The following is an 18,738-nucleotide window of genomic DNA, read 5'->3' on the forward strand; positions in this document are numbered from 1 at the left end:
TTGATCTCTGCAGTAGTAATGAAGTGGGAGAACAGCTATGTTTTTCTTACGAAAAATATAATCTGAACTTGATTTGGATGCTGTGTTGTATAATCTCTTACTTTTGATTATCATAATTCCAACATTGCATGCCCAGGTCATCAAATAAGGTACCTGACACCTTTTTAAACTACTGCTGTAAAAAATTTCCATAGTGAGTTTTGCATTTATTCAATTTCAGTATTAAGTAATTTAATCATATCAAAAAGGTGTTCTCATTATGAACCATTCATGCATTGCCCAGGATTTTGGAAAAAAGTCTGACAGAGGTTTAGCTTTTTGGTGAATGTGGATGGGAGAACACTTTTCTGAAAGACTTAGGTCCTGCAAAATTCCAATTTCTTTGTCAGAGTGTGAGCAGGGAAAATTTAGTGTAGCACAAATAGAGTATATTATCAGAAAGGGGAAGGACTCTAACATAAATAGTGTTAAATGTTTGAGGCTATTTCTCCTGTTGTGGAACTCTTTCTTGAAATAAATCCAGCAAAAGGTAGAGTCTCAGATTAGCTAATTGTTCAGAGATGTTCTTTCTTTATGACAAGTATAACTGATAGATTAGATATATTAGCTATGTATTAAAGGTTAGATCTTCTAAATTCCTTTTTCTGGAGTAAAATTAAGGAGGAAGAATTACAGGTTCATTTCTCATGTGCTCTATTAAGTAGAAGGTAGCGGAATAACACTGAAACCATATGTGAGACTTCTGCTTAGAAAACATTTTCTGTTCACCCATCTTCTAACAAATCCATTAACCATATTTGAGCATTCCTCTTTGCTCACTGGTTCTGGTTCCTAAGTTTTCTTTGACTGGCTTCCTATCTCATTCTACTCCAACTGTAACTCCACCTTGTTCTTCAGATATCAAGACAGGGATACCTGTAGCTGATTTTTAGCTATTAACTCCTGCCGTTATTCCATTGTGAATAAGAAAGGGGTGTAAATACAAGGCATTTATAAACTGTCAGTGCATTATACCTTCCTAGTTTCCTGGAATGTTCCCTACACAGCACCCTTCTTCCTTCATTGCATTGAGTATCTTCATTTATCACCTTCAGAGTGTTCCAAAACCCTCAAGTTTTTCAGGTAATATTTTGCCCATAGCTACTTGGTGTTGCTCCTGCGCCTCATCTCTTAATCCACTTATTTAGCTTGTGTTGTGGTATAGATACTTTTGATTTAGACCACTTACACACATCTTTCATCTTAATCTTTTCTATTTACCAGTGTTCATCTATGATAGGGTTCTTGTGTCTAGCAGAGTTTCTGAAAATCAAGGAATGTATAATCCGTGCCACTTTCTGAATTGTAACTTCTAGATCATCCTACATTTGACCAGAGAAAGATAAGGATATTCCTTTTTGTCGTATTTGCCATGAAAAAGATACGGGGTTTTGTTCCTGCTGTCCCTTGCCTTCTTGGTAATACCCTATTTAATTCCCAGAGCAGATGTAGTATAGTTTGTGCAATACTCATATAATTCTGATTCATCCCTTGAGAAGCATTCAAGTTGCACTCTGCAATGTTCCTGTAGAAAACATGCTGTCATATATATTAACTGTGCCATGGATGTAAAACAAGACTTGAACTTAGACTATCTCCTTGTAAATTATATATGCAAGCATTTAGAACTTCATTGGTCTCAGTGTACACATTGTACATGTATTTCTATCTATATTTTGAAGAAAGATAGACTAAATAATATTAGTTATATTCACGTATAAAATCTCAGTCTCATTTCTGTCTGAGTCCTAAACTTTCAGAACAACTTGAGCAGCCACAATTGGTGAGTAATGCAAGAAAACCTTTTTCCCTGAGGGGCAATGCATATTGCTGTCACAACTTTTCCTCAAGTTTCTGTGTTATGTAGCACTTTTCTTAATGCCCTAGTTCCATATCATTATGTAAGATTATAAGCATTTATTTTTTCCTATTTCTCATTTTCCAGACAAACCTAAATTTATTATTCATTTTAAAAGTTTCAAATTGGAAAAATGAATCGCAGTTCTACTGGATTATGTCTTATTATCTGGGACTGGTAGTGCCTCAACCAGGATATTGGGAAAGCATCTTTGCTGTAGCTCATGGTGTTTTCTGTTCAGATAAGGATCTTTTTCCAAATTGAGGCGTACCTTTTTTCCGCAATTAGGAAATACATAGCTGATATGTAGTAACTCAGTTACAATTGCGTATATTTTAATTGAATGTGTCTTCTAAAGGAGACATAGTTTATTTAAGAATGATGGTTTCTTCTTGGTCTATATACTAGAATTGATTGGAGATATACTTGGAGTCCCATGATAACAGGAATGTGGGTGTTTCACTTGAGAGTTCAAATCAGGTGCTATTTTAATGCCATAAGACCAGGGAAGGAAAGCAACAATTAACATAAATGTTTCCAGTGTATTTTGCTAATGGACATCCTAAAAGAACTAAATACTCAAATTGTTAAAATGTTTTTTAGTTGCATTGTTTTATTGATAATCAAATACAAGTAAAGATCCAAAGCATTCCATTGACTGTTTTTTGAATAGGAATTTCTCTGTTTTGCATGGGTCAGGTAAAAACAAACAGGACAATTTAACTTGTGCCTTGCTAGTGTGCTCCAGAGAGCATAAAGCACAGTTGAATTTCCATGGTTCATTCAATCTTTGGCTTCTTTGCTGAGTTTTCTTAAAGACAGTTACTGTGATTTGAAGGGATTCACCTCAGTTGTGTGGGATTTTGTTTTACTTAAGATAATAAAAGCTTTCAGTTCAGTCTTGGCTCAGACTAGTAGGATGTCACAAAAGTAATTTTTTTTTTTTTGTCTTCTACCTCTCTACTCCAAATGACACATGCTCAGTTTATCAGTAAAAGAGGTTTATTTACCAGATTAAGAAATTCTGAAAAGAACTTTTGCTGTAAATGAACTTTTTTTTTTTACATGCTTCTAAAAATATGAAGCCTTTTGAGCAGCTACCTCATTTGTTTCTTCCATCCTCTGCATCATCTAGGAAAAAACATACATAATAAAGGAAAAGTAATCAGATAGGAGATGTTGGGGATCATATACATAGTGTATTTAAATATTTAAAATAAATATCTAATGTTGGTCTGGCATTAAAATTTTCTGGTTGGGCAGCATAATTTTTAACTGGGAATCTTGACAGCAGTGGCTAAAATCTCTAGGCCTGGGCCAATAGGAATCTGTATTCATTCTGTCAGGTATCAGTCATGATACTTGCAGGCTCCCAGTTATAGCATACTCTGCTCATATGATTTGTAGAAGGTATAGGGTGGTTTTTTCTTCAGTTAGCATTTTAGAACTTCATTATTCTTAATATCCAAATCAGACAAGTAACATGTATTCTTTCAAAAATGTTAGTGAATTCAGCATGCAACGTATGTGCCAGATTGGTAATATACTGAGAAAGACGTGATCAACAAAGCAAGTTTAAAATGCCATGATAAAGCGTCATTTATTCCAGAAATTAGAGTCTGTGTCTTTGTCCTCTAGAGGTGTCTCAGAGAGTCAAATTGATGTCTTGCATGTACTGCTAACTGATTGTGTGGAAATTTTTTTAAGTTCACTTTTTCTTTATTCTTCTGTCTTTTTTACCCATCTTCCCCCATTGTAGCAAATTAGACGGCCGGATGAAAGCAAAGGAGTTGCTAGTAGAGTTGGATCCCTCAAAGTAAATATGTTTCTAACATTTATTTTGCAAGTTTTCTTCTATACCCTACACTTTTCCTTTTGAAGGGGGAGGTGTGGGGAGGGAGGGAAGGGGCTTTTCCATTTCTCACCATCCCATCATTTTTATTTCAGTATTCTTATTGCTGTTGGGTCACATTTTGTTTGTTTCTGTGCTACACATAGAACAACCTATTGAAGGCAGGCTTCCAGTTAGGTAGCTTTGGATGTCACTAGAAGTAAGAGATAGTAACAACCTTTTTAAAGTGCCTGTAATTTAATGATCATGATTAAACCACTTCTCTGATCTATGTTGTTTGTTGTCTTATAACTGCCTGTTGCATGGAGAAGTGATTTACTCATCTTCAAACTACTACTGCTTCCCATCTTGTAACATAATTAAACTTTTATAGCATTCACACTTCTTGCATTTCATTCTGCAAAAGACCATTACAAGAGAGTTGAATCTTTCATATATATAGCCTTTAAATCAGAAAAAAAAATCAAGGTAGATAAAGATGAAATGAAAGAGATTCACATGAGACTAATAATAAGAATGGAGCCACTGTTTTACTGATAGTAAGTATCTTCTGCCTTTTAATGTTTGTATAAACATACACAAATATTTAGATTGCATAACAGAACAGGCAGATATCTAAACCAGTACCCACCATACAGTGTTACACCCTGATAAATGGTTTTAACCAAGGTGCTGATCATATGCAGTCCAAGCCATTTTGATCTCAAGAGTTTCCTCTATTTCAGCTATCCAATTTTTCACTTTTTTCCTACTTTATTTCCTTTTAGCACCTTCTCAGCCACTCATTATTTATTTTTTCTTCCGCATTCCCGTTGCCTTTCCTGCCGCCTTGATTTATGATGTTTTGGTTTGGTTTTGGTTTTGGTTTTGTATGTAAGTGTATTGCATTTGTTCCAGGACAAGCCATCCTCTCTGTTCTCTAACACTGTTCTACAGCTGCTCTTTGTGAAAATATTATTTCACTGAGCACAAAGAAGGGGAGGGAAAGGATTAATTATGCACCTCTTTCCGGTAATGCCTTCATTTAAATTGATCTTAGCATAGAACAAGAAGCCAGTTGCTACTTGTTTATACAAGTTCTAGCTAGAGGCATCTGTAGCATTCCTCACTGTCTGTGAGGCTTTATCTTTTCATCCTGTGATTTGGGAAGATGTTTTAATTACAGTGTAGATGAGAAGAGCAGTGTACATGAATGTGGCTCTGTTTCAGTGAGAGACATTCAGGACCACTGAATTCACATGGAGAAGAATACAAGGCAGCCACAATTTCTGTGCTGTTTTTGAGAATCCTGTACGTAATTGCAGTGACCCGGGCATTTTGAGATGATTGTGGGTCATCACATACAAATCTAGATGCATGCACATATGCAGAAGATGTAGCTTATTTAGATGGTGGGTTTCACCTATTATTACAAAGACCCATTGATAGCTCATTTCAGATTAATATTTCTTTATCTGATTTCCCAGGATTTAATTCCATGACCTAAAATATGTGTGTAGACAGAAAATCTTCCTTATAGAAAATGGGAAATCCTAATTGAGGTTCCCAAACATGAAAATTTACCTCTAAAAATTCTTTATATGGAAATAAATTCTAGAACACAGCCTTACCAATAAATAAGCAAATAAATAACTAAACAATGTAGCAGAGATTCAGTAGCTTTAGAATTATAGTTCCCTTGATTTTTCTTTTTTTTTCTGTAGTGAAAAAGAGCCATGTTAAGCAAAGATGTCTTGCTTCCAGATTCCAAGTTTACTGAGCCTTGTATGTCTGTGTTGTTCAAAGCACTTTGATGTCTTGAAATGTTTTGGCAGAGGCAGTGAGAAATGCATTATGCTATGATTTATTAAAAACAAAATAAAACAAAACACAAAAATAAAGAGCAAAAGAAAAATGAAGGGAAAAAAACCCGTGACAGAGAACAGGTTGCTTTTTCAATTCGTTTTCTGATGTTTACATGTAGCTCCATCGAAAGCTGGAGGAGCTCAGAGATCACCCAGAAGGCAATGTCAAAGGATGCTCTCTCCGAGTAAATGTACGATTTCACTCGGTGATCTGATTTTTTTTTTAAAACTTCTGCTGGCTGGTAACACCAAATATGATTGGTTTGTCCTCTCATCCCCATCTTTTTCCTTTCTCTATATTTCTTCCTTTGTGTTTTCTTTCTTTTCTAGCTGGGTTTTCATTTTAATATATGTGAGAAACCTGACCTGATTGACAGAGTTTGTTGTAAAGAATATCTTACTGCATTTTAATAAATGCTAATCAAACTGCTTGACTTTACAGAAACTAAAAAAAAAATCCCTTTCCAAAATCAAAGTTGCATATCTAAAAGTTTCCTGAATATTAGACTTAGCAATGAGTAAAACAGATACCTTTAATTTAAAGGATAAAAATACCTTCTGCCAGTGACTGATAGTCTTTCCTGAACCAAAACTATGGCTGATATAAGGTAACCCAAAAGCATATAGGTTCACATGTACCTCTGTCTTTGCCGTCAATCTTTTTTGGTCCCTATTTTATCTCACAAAATAGGTCAATATTTGGTTGAATGACAGCTATGCAAATTTTGTTGCTTGTTTTTTTAGCAGACTAATGCAAAAAATTCTGCAGCATATTTCTTCTGTGTCACATTCCTTGTTTAATGAAAAAAAGTTGTGAAAAAAGAATTAGGATCTAGTATATCAGTCATGACACCCTATAAAGTCACCCAATTTTCACAGAAATATTTAATAAAGCAAGTCAAATCCAACATGACAATACAGACAGCAGTGCCTCTTGTTTAGTAGTTCACCTCATAAATTAGGAACAGCTTTTCAGCAATTCTATATAGAGGTGTCTTTAAGCCATGTAATTTTGCATATAATGAAAATAAGGAAAAAATTTGTAGCAGAGTAGATGTGAAAGTTAATAACACTTTATCCCTTTGTACATCCATCCACTGAAGGGTATCTCAATAATTTCTTTAGATTCATGTCCTCTGTGTCTTCCATACACTATGATTGTTGTCATTCTCAGAACTATCATTCTAATGCATAATCCACTATGGTTATACAGTACAAGATGATTTTTGTAATGAAAATGATTTGATAATTTTTGCCCCTTTTGGGTGCTTTTGTATATACAGCTTTGTATCTGACATACAGTTGATTACTGCTTATTGTCAAGTAGAAATTCTTGAGTTTATAATCTTTTACAGGTCAAATACAAGGAAATTGAGCTGCTAATATTTTGCAGTTTTCTATAAAATCAATCTGATTAAAAGACAGTATCTTTTTCCTGGCAAATCTTTTAGGAATCAAGTTTTGGAGGGAAAAAACTGTGTCATATTTTAGATTTGGAGATAACTCATAATCAAGACAAAGCAAGTTCCTTTATTTTACACTACTTTCTTAAATTCGTGATTTAGTACTTAAAAATAAATGTAAAGCCAGAAAAAAAATATGCATGAAGCAATGTACTACAAAAAAGATGTTCTAATCCTACATTATTTCACAGAATGTCAAATGGGGAAAGATTTCAAATTAAAAGCTGTGACTACATTAGCCATAGCAGCATGACAACATTAGTTGTCATGAAATTGTCCTGTTCCTCTGTGCCACTTTATCTGTTATTCACGACCATACCGTCCGTGATGGAAGTCAGTCAGTTAGTAAGGAATGTAAGTAAATAAAGAAATATTCCATATATTCTGCATATGCCTTTGAGTTTCTTAAAACAAGCAGAACACGTTGCTAAAATTTGCTGCTTCGTCACTGCTGCTCTGATTCATGCAGTAATAATGGATGTTCTAGAGAAGAGCATTTTAAAAGACAGTATACAAATGACTGATCAAAGAGAAGAAATAGTGGGCAAGTCTCAGTAGTGGACAGTTGGAGAAAAAAATAATGAGGGACCTGTTAATAGTTCATTTTTTCAATGATTTTCATTTTTTCCATAATGCTTTTGGAAAGGGTTTTAGATGTGGGTTTTTGATACTCCTACAATGTGGCAAAAGTATTGAATAGTATGGGAGGGGGAGCATATAGTATCTCATGGCCAGCCCCATAAGTGAAAATTAAATGCTATTGCACAATACCGTTAAGGTGGAACCTTTATTCCAGAATGAATTGCAAAGACATTCTTTCCAGATTAAATTTAAAGGCCATTGGAAATATGTAGGAAACACTGGAATTCTGCAGAATATCACAGATGCCAACAAAAATTTAGAAAGCTTGCCGGATATCTGAAATAAACTTGCACTGAAAACATGCATGAAAATTTAGTTAATTAAGGAATTTTGGTGATTGGGTAATTTTCAGTTTTAATATCTTTTAATATCAACAGTGCATAGCTATTTACAAGGGAGTTATCCTGACCTAAGGTTTGTTTTTTCATTTCTTCTTAAGAAGTTCGTTCATCTTGCAGTTCTTTTCGTGACTTAAACTCTGACCCTTGCAGTGACCAGTTCGACACTGAACTGTTTAGAAAATTTAGTGTTCTATCACTTGGACATGGTAGCATTCCCCCACTGCTGAAATTAATGTAGCAGTAGCAAGTGAGTGCAGTTGCTACTGACATGAGAAATGGTGAAAGAGTTGACTTGTTTATATTTTACAACTCCTAATACCTCCCAAATCTGATACCCCTCTGGAAGTGTGGAATTACTCTGAAATTCAACAGAACAATACTGCTTCAATCTGTGCTTTGAAGATTTTTTTTAGATCTTTGGGTTTTTAGGGTTTCGTTTGGGGGTTTTTTTGGTAGTAGTACAGGCTGTGAATTTTAAATACAAGTTTAATTTCTGCAGAAAAATATTATAGAAAGCCTATGAGAAAAAAAAATTATATCCAAGTACAGAGTTCCCAGGTAATATGCCAAGCAATTTTTTGTGGTTTTTAACCAGTATGGTTCCAAGTCAAAGATTCTGGTTCTTTTCTGGAAAAATGTTCTCAGAATTCATAGCAGTGGCCAAATACTTTCAATAGATCATGTTAAATGGAAACAGGTTTTTAATTTTTCATACAGACCGGTGTGTGTCAGAGTCTGTGGTCTCCTGCATTCATTTTCTGTCTTACTTTAAGTACCTGCCTTCTTTGGCTATGATGAATAACATGAATAACATGACTGTTATTCTTGATCCTAACATTCACTTAGTTAAAAATCTGAGTCAAGTAAGGCCTTCAGACTGAAACCAAATCACTCTTGCAGCATTTGAACCAGGTTCTCAGTTGGTGTAAATAGCTCTTTTAAAAGAATTCTCACAGTGGTGAATTTCTGTGACTGACAATTTGGCCCCTTAAATTGAAAGTTTTTGAGGGAAAAGAGCCCAAATGCCAGCACATTAGCTTCACCTAACATAATATGTAGGGGTTGTCAGGTAGCATACCAAATAAGGACAGCTGCCCCCTCTCTCAAACTGGACAAAACTGTCACTGAAGTTCATATATGACAACAAATCATAAGTAGAGTAGGTGATAGATTGCAGAAACATCAAAGGAGCTTGGAAACATATTGACATTTAATTTTAATAGCACAGAAACAGTACACTAACAAAATCCTGAAATCAGGTAGATGCTTAAAAATGGAGACCAGTTAGCAAAAAGGCAATGACATAGAAATGATCAGGAAATTATAAGTGTGCAGCAGATTAAACAGTCACACTGTGTGATCCTATTGAAGATAAACAGTAATCCCCATGTGCTGTGAGCATGATCCTTTCCTCAAGAATATTAGGTCAGTTTGGAACTACAGCACTTCCATATATCTTTGATTTCATCATTATGAGAAAATGAAATGGGTACACTGAGAGTCTTGACAGGTATGAATAAGAAGAGAATTGGAAGTAACATTAGGAGATTAAGGAAAATTGTGTATGTGTGTGGTTTTGAGCATAGCAAGAAAAAATATAATAACTGCTATCTTATTGAGGGGAGTATTATCATTTGCTTCTATAGAACTGGAACTGGAAAATACAATATTAATTAAAGTTATTAAATTCTAATTGGAATAAGACTGAAGTTAAATGGTTCCATTATTAATGAAAATATGGATAATTAGATTACAAGATGCTTTGACAAGGAAAGTGATAGCATTCTACTTAAAGTAGTTGCCTCAGAGAAGATGAAGGTGCACAAATGTCTAGCATGCCCCTTGTAAGTTGGTGTGAGGAGTAGACAACATGAACCAAGTTCTTCAGATTTTTGTGGAGTATGGTTCCAAACCTTCTGATCATTGTTGTTTCTGTGTATCTAGTTTCTGATATGTAAAAAATTGATGCTGTGATGATTCTTGCTATTCATGCATTCTTTGGATCCTCACCTGCAAAACCGAGGCTAATGTTTTATTCCATGCTGTTGGAAGACAAACCATGGAAACAGTGGCTGGGCATTATTTGTGAAAATCTTGATTAGAGCCTCATCCAAAAGTCTTAGGTGAATAGCTGCACCCCTGTTCTGAGCAAAAGCACACCTTATCTTTTTAAGAAAGATTTCAAAGCAGTATTTCTAGAAACAGTTTTTGCTTTGTCAGAAGAGGATCTTCCTTTCTTCTTTTTTTTTCTATAATTATAAAATAGACTGTTTAAGAATAACAGTTGATTTCCTAAAACTGTGTTTTTCAGTCTTGCTGTTTGTCTGAAGGAATTTTCTATTTTTGTCTTAATCCTTCTGCAAATCATCTCATAAAATCAGTTTAAGAAAACATTTCACCAGTTGAAGAAAATGCTGAGTGTGTGTGAATATTTAAGATGATGTGAAGTGATTAAAATTTCCTTAGTAATGTTATCTAGAAGAGCAAATGAAATACAGAATGCCAGAAAGGAGCAAAAATATTTTTGAGTATTAAAAACTTTTCAAGGAAGAAAAAAAAAATTGTATATTTAATGGAGACATAAATTAGCACAGACCAATGTGACTGTAGAAATTTCCTGGAAGTGATATTTTATATTTCAATGAAAAAATATGAAATACACATTTAAAACTGAAAAATATTCTTGAAAAACTTCTTATGAATATTATGGTCTCTGCTAAGTCCATCATATACCTAAGTCAGCAAGTGGTCACTAATAACCTGTGTGGAAATCCTTGATGGATTCATCTTTACCACAAATGTATCCAAACTGTTTGTTAAGTCTAAGGAATTTTTGCTAAGGCTTCTGATAATCCATTTTTTCACCCCTAGGAAAAAATGAAGACATGATTTTTAGTACATTTATAAGAATCTTTTTTTTTACATTTCATTTATTAGGCTGCTTTTATTCCTTCTTCAGACAGTGAAACATGAAATATTTTCACCCAAATAAAGGATTTTCCTATAAATTACTGGAGAGTCCTTTTACTTGAGTTATGTCTGAGTGATTAATAGTTCACAGTAATGACTATCGTGGATAAATAAAATGTGTCTTAAGCAATCAGTAAAACTGTTGTGTTACCAATTAACTGGTGTTAACTTGCACTGAAAGCTCTTGACAGCTGACAGAGTCCCTCAAGGATCACGCACTTTACATTGCTTAGGGGCATCATCTGCAGATTTCTACTGACCTATATCTGGCCATTAGTCGTTGAACTTTGCAAGTTATTCTGGTTTTTGGGGCAGTGAGATTGAAGAAGAACCTCCCTTGTCAAAATGCTGTTTCTGAGTATGTCAACACATAAAGATATTCAGAGCCTCTTATGGGTTTTCACCCATAAGATTATATCCTTTGCAGAGTTAGAATAAAACTAATACTTTTAAATGAAACAGATCAGTAAAGTTTCATCCTAGAATACCTTATTGTCCTAAAGATAGTGTTGTCAGACATTTAGAGGAGGAAGAATTTATATTTGTCTTCAGATTCATTATTAGTTTTAATTATTTTTCAAATACAATTTTTTTTTTCTTTTAATAAGCTTCCACCTTAAAAGGCATAAATTTAGAGTTTCTGAAATAGCTGGTCATGGAGACTTTATGAACCCCCTGCCACTATCTCAGTGCTGGAACCACCTATACAGAAAACCTTCTGAGACCCTTACTGTGCCACCATTTCTTTTTTAACAATGTTTTCCTTTTCCCCACTGCACAACCAGGCTCGACTCCCTTCGTGCTCATCCACCTATAGTGTTTCTGAGGTATACTTTGCACGTGTTCTCTCACACAGTCGACCTGCTCACCCATCACACTTTTTTGATTTTATTTACTTTTTTCTTTTTTTTTGCATTGCACTGTGCACAAGTGGGGAAAAATCAGCTGGGGGGGCAGATTTTGCATGATCAATCTGCAACCATGTTCAGCATGGTTTTAAAATCACTGCACCACCATGATGTCTAGTCCAGTAGTTAGGCAACTACTACATAGCATATGAGCATAAATTATATGATAAAAGCATCCTTATCTCTTACATTAAGTAAAAATAACAAACATGCAGATGTCAAGGCTTCAAAACACTTCACTTGTTAGTCTGACCCATTTTTGGGCAATGAAACTGGAAGGACTCTGTAAAGATGGCCATCAGGTTATGATTGCTAATTACCTGTCTAGATATAGGCAGGTTTATGATGCCTGAAGTTCATTATTAATTCCCAAAGCTCTGGCTCGAGTCGGTACCTGCCAAAATGCATGTACCATTTTAAATACTTCCATATCAGCTTCATAATGGTCTTCTATAATGAGGTATGAACCATCTTAACAAGAATTAAAAATGAAAATACTTTCAATTGTAATTAGAATGGGGAAGAAAAAAGAAATAAGATAAACTAGAATTCACCACATCATGGAATAAAAACAAAGTTTATAAAACACTGTAAAATTAATTCCATGACCTGCTGTGTAAAGATTAGGTTTAAGCATATGATTATAATTGATAAATGGATAAGTATCAAAACGATGGACTTAAGGTTTTCTGCTATACTGAATCAGTGTTGAGCATGTACAGTTATTTATTCTTTATTTTAAAAGAATCTCTTAAAGTTGACAAGATCCCATAAGAAGTTAACAGTTTGCTCTATCTCACACCATGGGCCAGGTTCTAGACCTGATCTGAATGTTCTATTCATGAGCAATTTAAAAAATGCAGACATAAAGAGCTCATCTACTCAATCACTTTGTTCCTAAGCAGAAAGACCTGTACATTGCTGATTGTGTAATTTGTTATCAAAAGTTTCAGCTTCAGCAAGCAATTGTTCCTAGAACTTCCTCATCCTTAGTAATAAAAGTTTATTATAGTTTCCGTGTATGAATAGGAAAAAGATGTAATAGAACAGTTCTTAAGAAGAAAGATGCATACCAGTTTTCCTGTCATAGGTCTGTATAGATCAATAGTTGCTGTCTGGCTCTACCGGCAGACAAGTAGTTTTAAAACTAATCAAGTATATGTTCTTAAAAGCACCTGATATGTATTCTGCAGTTCATCATGCCTCATCACTGTATTATATGAAAGCCTCACTGTTTTTGTCATCATTATCATCAAAACACCAATATGGAATAAATAAATTATACTATACTCGCATACAAAGACACTTTTCTCTAAGCTAATACCGGAACAAGAAATTAAGTTTAGTGCTTACAGGTGCAAGACAGAAGCCATCCTCACCTCACTCCGTTCCTCTGAATATCTGTATGAGATTAAGAAAAAGGAGTGCATCAACAGGCATTTCGTAGTTCATATCAGCAAAAAGGATGAACATGCTCTTACAGATGATGAAGTCAATAAGTCACTTTCAGGGAAATTGGAGTCTTCTTGCTTTGCCTGAAACTTCAGCCATTTGTCCTTCCCTCCACTTTATGGAGGGATCACTGTCTTCAGAAGAAATGCAAACCAACATATTGCAGCTAGTAACTGATCAGCATGTATGAGTCTCCTGCTTGATCAGATTCCAAAAACTTTTTTGCCTTCTCCAAAACTATCACTGCTTTGCAATTTGTGCTAAAGAATCTGAAGTATCAAGGTGGCACTGCAAGACTGTGCAAGCAATTCATCCTTTACACCCTGTCCAAAGGCAAGATCTTCATATCTAAACTGCAAATAGCCTGGCTGTCTGCTGAGCCTGATCTTGTGATGCAGTAGCTGATCAGGATTTCATGCTCACAAAACACACAGTACAAGATATAAAAAGCACAATGTATAAAAAAAATATGGATACATTATTCTCTAGTGGCAGACTACCACCCCGTGTATTTTTCAGCAGAACATTCAAGCCACTGACAGATCCAAAGGAATAAATCAATTGAAACTGAGGATACCTGTGGCCATCGTAACTATTTGAAGAGTCAGGAAGGGATTGGAGGTTTTCTGGGGTCCATAAAGGATTTGTAGTCTAGTTTCTATCTTTTTAAGAGACTCTTCATTCAAACATACAGCTTAATGTCAGGATGCACATCAAACAATGCTCAACCTCATCCTCTATTATTTTGGAAAATGGGAAGGGCTGCTATGAGTAAACATCTTGACTTCTAAATTATGTGATAGAAAATCTCCCAAACTGAAGTATTGTTAAATCAACTCCAAAAGCCTGCCAGTAGTATTGATCATGGGAAGAAAATTAATAGTGGTGTATTACATGACTTCTCATACCCAGGGGGGGAAAAAGAACCACAGATCTGATAGGATCTCAGGGGGTTTTTTTGTGTCCACACGTATTTCTGTGGTTCTTATTCCAAAAGATATTTTTCTTAAGCTAATTCTTAAAGCACCAAGTTTGGAGTTTCTTAATTTTCTGCATCTGAGCCATCATCAGATAGCTTTGGACCATCAGAGGATATCTGGAACACAATGGCAAGAGAAATGGAATCAGTGCTGAGATTTCAGCTGAACCTGCCTTCTGACAAAGGTACAATGAAAGATAAAAGAAAGAACCTCATATAAATGATTTCTGAAATCTCTTTTTAGGAAATAGGTGTATTAGATTCATTGTAAAAAAATTCCTCACAATTTTAGTTGTTGAGAAAAGGTCTGGAATTGGATTAATTGGCACTTGGAGAACTCAGATTGTCAAAAATGAAAGTCAGTCTACTGTCAAGGATTTCCTGTCACATAGAAGGTCTTTGATTGAGGAAGTAAAAGATCTTCCAGCAGAAGACAAATAGGACCTGTGTATTCTGCATTGTGAAGAATTTGAGGTAGAATTTGCTGCCTGTGTTTTTCATAGAAAACATCCTTGCAGAGGCTTTTTTGCATCTCAGAGTCCAATAATTAGAAAAAGCTTCTTTTCATCTGTTCCTTTTTATTGTCACCAGTAGCATGAGTGGGATTGCAAATGTGGTCAACTGATGCCTATTTGAGAGTAATGAGCAGAAAGATTTTAGAAACTTCTACTTGCTTTTAGGTATAGAGAGGTTGTTGAGTTGCAGGCATTATAGTGTAAGAGTATTATACACCCTCTTAGCCCCAGTCAGCCCCTTAAAAATTCCCCTTGTCTGAAATGAGGTCTTTTCTTTGGTTCAATTCAGTGAAATTGAAGTTTCTTTAAAAAGAGATTTCCTTGTGTCGAGAGAAGTAAAGCTTTAATTCTCTAGAACAGTATGATGATAAAATGTAAGTTTATATTCTCTTTAAATTTCACAGTGTGCAATAAAGTTTTTCACTCTTGGTGAAAACCAGTTAGCTTCATGCCTGTAATTTTTGTGGATGTTAGCAGGACTACTTAAAGGGTTTGTCTAAGAGTTAAATGATTAATTAGGATTTACAGTGGCTTAACAGTTGTGCAGTAAAGTATGTGTAGAATAGATTTCTAATTTACTTATTATTCAGTTGCCACAAAACACAGTAATTTATTTTTAAATAGTAGTAGTTCACTTAAGGTATTAAATCAAATCAGCTTCATTTAAATATTTAGAAGTACTCTGACATCAGCTTATATCTTAAAAATATCATTCACAGTGTAAATTGAGCAGATTATTCAATGAAGGTCCATAATCTAATTTATAAAATTACACTTAGGTAGTGTTATGCAATGGCACCATTTTTTATTCTCATTTGTATCTCAAACTTTCTATTAGTAGCATCAGTTTTTCTCTCCCTCTCTCTCCCTGTCCTCTGGCTTTTGCATGCGCTGTGTGTTTGGCTAAAAGCTTAATGAAGGAAACCTGTTGATCTGCTTGTTGGAAGGATAGTGGCAACAAAATGTTTATTGCAGTGCTACTCCCTGCTTTCTAAAAAATCAAGTTTTTCAAAGAGGAAGACACTCAGGTCCATAGTTTGTCATATGTTTTATTTAGCCTTATTGAGTGGTTAGAACGAGATGTCTTTTATTGTGAAAGATCTGCAAAATACTGCGTTAGTTCTCTCTCCCACAAAGAATATTATTTCCATAAAGATAGGTTTGGAATATATATTGGCTGCATACTGATTGATGGGATTTAATTGTATATTTAGCATTGTTAATAACACAGCAGAGAAGTGTATTATTTTACCTGATAACAGAGAGTCAGCAGTACAGGGAATTAAGGAGTAATATTCAGAGGACAAGAGGAAATACTATTTCCTGCAATAGGTAGTTGACTTCACAAGAGCATTCAGAGACTGCATGAAGATTCTTAAGTGCTGTAGGTTAAAGTATTTTATATAGTGTACATTACAAAATGTTGTAAATAACTGAATCTTGTTCTTCAGAATTAAAGCCGGGTAAGAGACTGGTTCTCCTTCTGTTTAGACTAGTTTGAATAGAAGGCAATACTGAAAGACCACTAGCTGCAACTATGGCTTTCAGATGTTTACCACCAGCATAGAACCTGAATTCAGTTTTAGGTACAGGATGCTAAGTTCACTGTTGATATCTGTTGTAAATCGGTTCTACATAGCACAAACTGAGTAAATGTAAGCAGGTCCCCTGTTCTTTTCTCTGATTTCATGCAGAAGTCCAGCAGATAGAGAACTTGGTTCATTACATCTGACATACTCATATACTGAGCCATTGAACAGAAATTTCTGCATTAAATTCAGATTCTCTATCTTGTTGATTTATGAATGCCATATACTTTGTAGAGATGCTCTTTCAAATTTGAAATAATGTTTTTCCAAGAAATAAATGAACACAAAAGAGCGAATAATCATTTGGGGGTTGTCCAGTTATGTTGGCTCAATCTACTCCTGGTTTTCTGTGGTTTTGATTTGGGTTTTTTTGCAGTTGCTAACAGAACAATCAGTTTTTAAGTAAAATTAGAATTTATGGACATTTCTCTTTCAAACATGAGCAAGAACTCAGAGCTTTCTATTTGGCAATTACCATTTAAAGGATTGCATTTTGATTTGCTAATAGTACCACCTTACTCTAGGCTTAAGAAAAATTAATTAATTAAAATTCTTACTTTTAGAGAAACAGTTTCCTCAGTGCACATTAAAATGCAAAAATTTATGAAAAAAGAGTGATCTTCCTTATTCATAGAAAGTAGCTTTGCTAGTGCTATCTTCATTCATGATATTAGGATTCGTTTGGGATTAGGATTACAAAACATCTTCTCTAGCATTCTTTCTGCCATATGAGAATAGAGTATGGCAAAATTTCCAAGTTACATCAGGAAGGACAGTGTGTTATTGCAATAATCTGATCAAAGTATACTTTAATAACTTTGATTAATGATATCTTAGCTAATTTTTTTTAAATTCTTTAACAAATGTTGCTATATTTGTACTTTAAATACTATTTATCTTTGTTCACCCATTGCCGAATCTCAAATTAGATCCATTATTAGTTCCTACATACAAAATAGAAGCAAAATTTTACTTAAACCTACAGCTTCTCTTTGCATGGTACTTAGCTTTTGACTTCTGCCAAATAAAATTTTTCCTTCACGTTAGCATTTTGCACTTTCATTCTGTACTAATAAATTCAATTCAAGCACTAAGTTAATTTACAAAAAAAACCTATTTAACATTTGGAAGAGTGGTAGAAGATGAGGTTTTGAACAGCATCTCATTTCATGTTAGAGATTTTGGCTTAAACCTTATCTATTCAACTTAACAAAATTGTAATACTTTTTATTAATTTTTATTATGGTAAAATGTTTTCCAGGTCTACATTTATCAGAGAAATAGCACATAAATAATTTCTATCCTTTTCCACCTGGAATTGAAAGGTCCTTTAAAATTAATTTTTAATTTTTTAATTAAAAAAACTTTTTGTTTCGAGACAAATCTTTATGTTTCATTTTTTAATTAATATTCCCCCTTCTTGTGCCACAAAACAGGAAGACATTTCACCTTGCCTTATGGTTGAGATGTGCAATCCTTTATGAAACAAATTAGATCAAGCCAAAGAGCTACCAATGTCATTTTCATTTTGTTTGATTATAGCTTAGACTCCTTTGCATTTTCCAAAGTCAGTCTTACCATTATTTCACTGTAAATACATCCATTTAAGCAAAGGGGTTTTTTCTGTTTTCTTGTGCTGTACCATACCTTGGACTGTGTAGCAATAAAATTGGCTTGATTAGATGTAACTGTGAGGGTTTTTTCCTAAACTACTGTTTTCTTTTTAAATCCAGTATTAACACTGTTCACCAGCATACATTGTTTAGAATTTATTTGTTTACTACTTAAATCAGCTTGTTTGAGAAGCCAGACATTATTTTGCATTGTGTTACACTAGTAATAACATTTAGTGCAACTGTTCTCTAGCTCCAGCTCCCAAAGCAATCTAACTCTGAAGAGTCAGCTTTAGTCATATAATCTATAAAAAATTAGTCTAAAGTCTGAAATAACAATGAATCAAAATACAGCAAAGCTTCTACTGCTGTTACAGCTTTTGGAGTAATCACTGATGTAAAATGCCATGCATGTGATTTAATTTACATGTATCTCTAGTGGGCAGTGTCTGTTTAAATACATGGAAATCAAATTAGATATTCACAGCAGTGTCAGTATCAGTAATGCACAGCTCAAATGTCAGTGGGTTCCCATCAGTGCTCCCTAAGTTATCTTCCTGTTTTTCCCATTTTTCAAATGCCACTTTTTAACATGGAAACAACTTCTTTTTGCTAAGCATTATTGCCATAAACTTTATTGTTAAGAACTAGAGGGCAGAATGAATGTCCTTAT

General features: G+C 34.4%; 1 protein-coding gene across 23 annotated transcripts in view; it reads left to right on the forward strand.

Moving 5' to 3' along the window:
• Positions 1–18,738, forward strand: part of GPHN (gephyrin) — a 283,847-nt gene that overhangs the window by 204,062 nt on the left and 61,047 nt on the right. For 12 of the 23 annotated variants that reach the window (XM_039552422.1, XM_039552426.1, XM_039552427.1 and 9 more), the window contains 2 exons: positions 3,657–3,713; positions 11,795–11,836. The exons of 5 other annotated variants lie outside the window; for them this stretch is intronic. In XM_039552422.1, coding sequence (XP_039408356.1) covers positions 3,657–3,713; positions 11,795–11,836 — 99 coding nt within the window. The remainder of the gene's footprint in view (positions 1–3,656; positions 3,714–11,794; positions 11,837–18,738) is intronic. 6 more of the 23 variants (XM_039552425.1, XM_039552429.1, XM_039552434.1 and 3 more) reach the window with 1 other exon arrangement.

The sequence above is a fragment of the Corvus cornix genome, chromosome 5 (assembly GCF_000738735.6).
Source record: "Corvus cornix cornix isolate S_Up_H32 chromosome 5, ASM73873v5, whole genome shotgun sequence".
Lineage (NCBI taxonomy): Eukaryota > Metazoa > Chordata > Aves > Passeriformes > Corvidae > Corvus > Corvus cornix.